Source organism: Orycteropus afer, unplaced genomic scaffold, assembly GCF_000298275.1.
Source record: "Orycteropus afer afer isolate SDZICR_OR568_19922 unplaced genomic scaffold, OryAfe1.0 scaffold00510, whole genome shotgun sequence".
Lineage (NCBI taxonomy): Eukaryota > Metazoa > Chordata > Mammalia > Tubulidentata > Orycteropodidae > Orycteropus > Orycteropus afer.
This window is the reverse complement of record NW_006922097.1, coordinates 270,620-276,226: the sequence shown is the minus strand read 5'-3', so window position 1 is coordinate 276,226 and position 5,607 is coordinate 270,620. Positions and strand designations below refer to the sequence as shown.

General features: G+C 51.7%; 1 protein-coding gene across 1 annotated transcript; it reads left to right on the top strand.

Moving 5' to 3' along the window:
- The first annotated feature begins 2,240 nt into the window (after positions 1-2,240).
- GUCA2A (guanylate cyclase activator 2A) lies at positions 2,241-4,104 on the top strand. The gene is made up of 3 exons (XM_007955553.1): positions 2,241-2,315; positions 3,360-3,576; positions 4,040-4,104. The coding sequence occupies exons 1-3, from the start codon at positions 2,241-2,243 to the stop codon at positions 4,102-4,104; spliced, it is 357 nt and encodes a 118-aa protein (XP_007953744.1).
- The last annotated feature ends 1,503 nt before the right edge of the window (positions 4,105-5,607 follow it).

Below are 5,607 nucleotides of genomic sequence, written 5' to 3'. Positions count from 1 at the left end.
CAGCAGTGTGAGACCTCCTACTTTGTTGTTGTTTTTCAATAGTGCTTTGTTTATCCGAGGTCTCTCCTTTCCACATAAAGTTAGTGATTGGTTTTTCCATATTCCCAAAGAATGTTGATGACATCTGGTTGGAATCTAACCCAATTTTTATCCTAACCTCAGCCCACTCCACCCAAACCCCAACTCCAACCCCAGCCCAATCCTCAGCTACAACCCGCTCTTTACCAGTCACAATATTCTACCCTAATTCTACCTTCACCTCACCTTCAACTCGAACCCAATCTGAAAATTCCTAACGTATCTCTTTGCCATCCCTAGCCCCTCACAACCCCATTCCTGTCCGTGACCTTCCTCTGGTACTCACTCCCACTGTGCACTCAGCAAGAGCCAACCGGTGGCTGGATGGACTACACTTGTTGACATCGAGGTGTATGTGCACATACATACACATACACACATCCCAGGAAGAGGAGGGAGGTCCATCCTAGCCCAAAGAACAGGCCTGGAAGGGTAAGTGGACCAAGTGTTTCCTTCCTCTCCTGAGAGCCAGACTCCTTTGGGGTTCCTTATCAGGCTCTGATCCCTCCAATTCCTTCTTCAATATTGACTCTCCACACCCAGAAATTCCTGCCCCTCCTTCACTCCTAGGAACTATCCTGGCCTCCACCCAGGAGCTTGGATGCCAGAGTTTGTAGATTAGAAAGATGGGGGGTGGTGTCCAAAGGCTCTCTTTCCTCCTGTGTACTGGGGACCCCTGCTCACAACACAGTACACAGTGAGCACACATCATGCTGGGTGCACAGTCTTAATGGGGGTAAAAGTCTAGTTGGGCATAGACACACACCCTAACCAGAGCCATGATAGGGGAATGTACCTGGTCTTAGGAGACTCAAGAGAGCTTATTTATCTGGGGATGTGGCGGGGATTATTTGAGCTGGGCCTTAAAGGTTGAGTAGGAGTTCACCTAGTGACAGGAAGGAAGGGGCTCCCAGGCAGATGGAATAGCATGTTCAAAGGCAGGGAAGCATATTCAGTGAATATGCAGAAGAAGGGCGGGTGGGGAAGGGGGTGGGGGGAATAGGCTGGGCTAATTGGAGGAGGAGAGCAGAGGGTGGGCACTTACTGGCAGAAATAAGACGAAGGAGGTTAGGGAGTCAAGGGGCAAGGGAGTCAGAAAGGGTAGGGGAGGAGGTCATTTTTGGATAATCTGCACAGTGGGATCAGCACAGGATGAGGTCTGGCTGTGGCTCAGATAGGTGGGTGGTCACCAGAGGGGGCAACAGGACCAGGAGCTACTGCTGCTATGATGATAAAAATAGTAATAACTGAATGACCATTTTTTAAAATGCTTTCTGTGTGCCAGGCACTGAGTTAGGCATTTTTATAACCTCATTTAGCAACCCCATGTGACAGGTAATGTTATTAGTCCCCACAGAGCACCCTGAGGTTTAGAGAGGGAATAAAATGTAGCCTAAATTCACACACATCAAGATTGGATAGTAGAAGGGATTTGAAGCCAGACAGGAGCTGAGTCCTTCCTTAGAACCACTGTAGCCAGACCTGGCATCTGCCTTGGTCTGCAATCTCATGTCTCGTCAATCACAGCCCACACCTCCCCACTGCAGAGACTCGGTTACTCCCTTCCCTGATATTCTAGAACCGCCTCAGCTCTGGGCTTTCCCAACGGTAGCATCCTTTGCAAGAAATGATCTTCCACCCCGAGACCTTTCAAGAAAATTTCTACCCACTCTCCAAAACTCAGCATTTACCTCCTCTGGGAAAATATGCTGAATGCCTCTGCCCTTGAGGTAACGAGGTAGCCACTCTATGCTCCCCCAGCCCCAGTGCTGCCCTCTTGCCCATCACCCTAACCCAGCACTGCCGCTGTCTGGGCTTCCTCCTCAAAGGCAGAGCTGGGTCTGCAGACCCTAGCCTGCACAGAGCCTGGCCCAGAGAAGTTGTCAGTGAGTGTGCTTGGTCGGTGGATGAATGCAGGACCCAGCCCAGCTGTGAGTCCAAGTGGGTCCCCAGGGAGTGGTGGGGCTCCGACCAGGCTTCAGGAATGGTCTCTTATCTCCTAAGGTTGTCTTGATCCTTATCTGATGAGATTTGAGTTGACTGCAGACAGATGAAACAGTGCAAAGGCTCCTGGTTACTGAGTAACCCTGCCCTCTTTAAAAGTCCCACTGTTTCCCTTGGCATCTAGAACTTGCCACTCCTATCTCTTAGGCACGGCTGCCATGAACACCTTCCTTCTCTCTGCGCTGTGTCTTCTTGGGGCCTGGGCTTCACTGGCAGGTGGAGTCACTGTGCAGGTACATCTTCTATTGCCACAATGGCCCAGCCCCTCTCTGTCTTGGGAGCACAGGGATTATTCTCTAAAAGAGGACTCCCTCTTTGGGCTTAGGCTGGGGTGATGTGTCTGGGGTCCTGCTCTTCCTCAGAGTCTCCCATTTCAGTTCTTCTGACACACCTTGCTCTTCAAACTTGGAGGAGAAAGAATAGCACATAGAGAAAAAAAAAATAACCATTGGGAGAGGTAGATGATTGGCCCACTTTCTGAGTGCCTGCAGGTACCAGGCTCCTCCCCAAGGTTGCACTGTGGTCTTGGGAGGGAGGGATTATCAGCCTTATTTATCACAGAAAAGAGCAATTGAACAGCAGGGAAGTTCTGTAACTGTCCATGGCACATGACTGGGAGGTGAAGGAACTGGATTCCAATCCAGATCTTACCCTTCTCTCCTGCGCACAGCCAGAGAGCCCACCTGGGAGCCTGGTAGGTACCCTGGAGGTCCTGATGGATGGGTGTGCCCACCAGGCCAAAGTCAGGGACAGGCCACTCTGGCACCCACAGAGGCCGGGTTCTGTATCAGAGTTAGACCCCTGGAGCCTTTTATTACTTCTCAGCGACAACCAGGCCACACACAGGCTGGAGCTGGGGACCCCAGGTGATCTGCCAGTACTAGTCTCAGGCAAGGAGAAATGAGCACAGCCTGGACATGGCTCCAAGGAACCAGGATTTCCAGCCCTGCCTTTCTCACTAATATCTGCACAATGGCTCCCCCACCCACCCCAATTGCGTCTCTGAGCCTTCCTGTCTATTTTCTCCATCCCTCATGGGACATTCAGACCTAGGGTCTGTGACCATTCAGACCAAGGTCACAGAACAAAACCAGGGTCAGCTCCAGGGTCTGGCTGTAAGGTCACTGTGTGTTGCCCCACAGTAGAGTATCTTGTTACCATTCGCTAGAAACACTGCTTGAGAGCCACTGGGGCTGAAAGGGACCCTTCCCAGGGGAAACTGCCAGGCAGCAGCTTGAGCCTGCTGAGTCATCTCCCTCTGGACACGTGCCTTTCAGGATGGACACTTCTCCTTTCCTCTGGAGTCGGTGAAGAAGCTCAAGGATCTCCGGGAATTCCAGAAGCCCTGGGTTGGGAACAGCAGGAAGGCCGGACAGGTGGCTGGAGAAATGGCTGGACCTGTGATTCCCATCCTGTGTAGCTACCCAGAATTTCCCAAAGAACTCAAGCCTCTCTGTAAGGAGCCCAATGCCCAGGAGATCCTGCAAAGGCTGGGTGAGTAGTCTCTTCTCCGATTGGTGGGGCCTGGGAATTCTTGTTTGATTGGTGGGACTTGAGAAAGAGATGTGCTCTGATTGGAATTTGGAAGAGGGGGTCTGCTCTGATCGATGAGACAGGGAGCCCAACTCTGATTGTTGGATCTGTTAAGCACTCAGCTTTAATTAGTTGTCAGCTGTAGTTGGTGAGTCTTAGAACACACTTCCCTCTGACTGATGGGTTGGTGGTACTGTTCCCATTCTTCTGGTCATATGGTATTGCCTTTCTCCTTAGAATCTCTGCTCCGATTGGCTAGCTTGAGTAGTCTGTACATCCAGGTTTGGGTGGAGAGTGCAGCTGGTCTGAGGGCTGCTGGGTCTCTCCTGGGCTGGGTAGGGGATAGGCAAGCCCTGGCTCAGGGGAGGCTGGGACTTTAAGGGAAGGGGTACTGTATCTCACAGTCCCCATCTCTCTTGTCCAGAGGCCATCGCCGAGGACCCGAGCACTTGTGAGATCTGTGCCTTCGCTGCCTGTGCTGGATGCTAGGGCCACCATGGGCCTTGTCGCCTTCTTCCTTCCCTCAAGAAAGCCCTGTCTTCTGCCCAGGGGTCACCCATGATACTTTCATCTCCAGCAGCTCAACCTACCCTGCCCCAGAATGGAGGGTGTGAGGAGAGACACAGCCTGGGCAGGGCTGGTGAGTGGAAGCCCAGCCCCTTTCACCATCTGAGCTGCTAGATGCTTCCAGGATCCAACCCAAGCCTCAGCTAATAAAGCAGATTTCAGAATGCTCCAGATGTTGCCTTCATTCCTTTGTTAGCCCACCATCCATCGAGTTTTATTGATTTCTATGCTGCTACCCTGCCCTCAGGAGCCCAGGATTTAGTGGGCTGAGTACAAAGACCCCATTCTCCCTGCCAAGCCACCCTCGCAACACACCCCTCACACAGGCACTAAGGGGACCTAAATTTTCAGACCTCCAGTGGGATAAGGGGTGGAACTTGTACTTCTCCTTTCCCATTATTGGAGGTCATCAGTCACTAAAGCGCACATGAACTCAGGAGCGTGTGCTGGTCTGGATGTTCAGCATAGACATTAGGCCCATGACAAGATAAGCCCCAAGCTCTTGGGCATGGTATTCAAGGTCCCTCAGGATCTGGCTCCCACTACCATTCCACCATGGCCTCCTGCCACCCCTACTACCCCTAGCTACACTATTCACCATTTCCTTTGCTCCTGCTCACCTCTGTACCCTTCCTCTTCCCATGACTTTAAGCAGGTAAATTCCTGCTCGGGCCTGAAGGCTTAGCTCCTGTGTCCTCTTCTCTAGATGCCTTTTCTGATTCCCCGGAAGAGTGTGCTCCCCTCGATCCTGGGTGCTCCCAGGGCAATTCAGCCACTTGTATCCCTTGCACAGCTTTGACCACCCTGGAGTATAAGGGCTTCTTTGCCCAGGGAGGTGGCTTTGACTCCCAGGAAATGTGAAGTCCACCCACATAGATGATTGCATGAGGACATAACACAGGGTGTGGGAAAGCAAGAGCTACACAGTCTCAGCCCTGGTTTCCAACCCCAAATCCTTTCAGAACTGCATGATGTTGGGAAAGTCACTTTCTCTCTCTGTGCCTCAGTCTCTTCTGTAAAACAAGGATAATAACAGTATGTAATTCCCAGCATGGGTGAAAGAATACATGCAAAAGCCCTCAGTTCTGGCCTGTCATGAGCATAAGAGGTAAAAACTAGCCAACCAGAGGAAGGAGTGCCAGCATCAGGATGAAAATGGTTGAGACAGGTGAGGAGGTAAGACATGGAGGAGAGGCCAGTTGGCAAAAGTATGGGGAACCAAGGAAGAGGTAGGACCAGGGTCATACTTGAGGACTGGGGGGACTGGAGGTGGAGTGTCACAGGATGGTTCGGGAAGAAGGGGCCTTGAAGAATGGATGGAATTTCAAAACAAAGAAGGGGTAAGGGAAGGGAGAGGGCATCCAGAAGGTAGGAATGGTGGAACACACAGCCAGGAAGGTGGGAGGTGCTAGGATTGTTCATTCT

Excerpts from the sequence above, each read along its gene's own strand:
- GUCA2A (XM_007955553.1), top strand. The coding sequence starts at position 2,241 with ATGAACACCTTCCTTCTCTCTGCGCTGTGTCTTCTTGGGGCCTGGGCT. Across the intron at positions 2,316-3,359 it reads CAGGTGGAGTCACTGTGCAG|GATGGACACTTCTCCTTTCC; the intron begins GTACATCTTCTA and ends CGTGCCTTTCAG. Across the intron at positions 3,577-4,039 it reads GGAGATCCTGCAAAGGCTGG|AGGCCATCGCCGAGGACCCG; the intron begins GTGAGTAGTCTC and ends TCTCTTGTCCAG.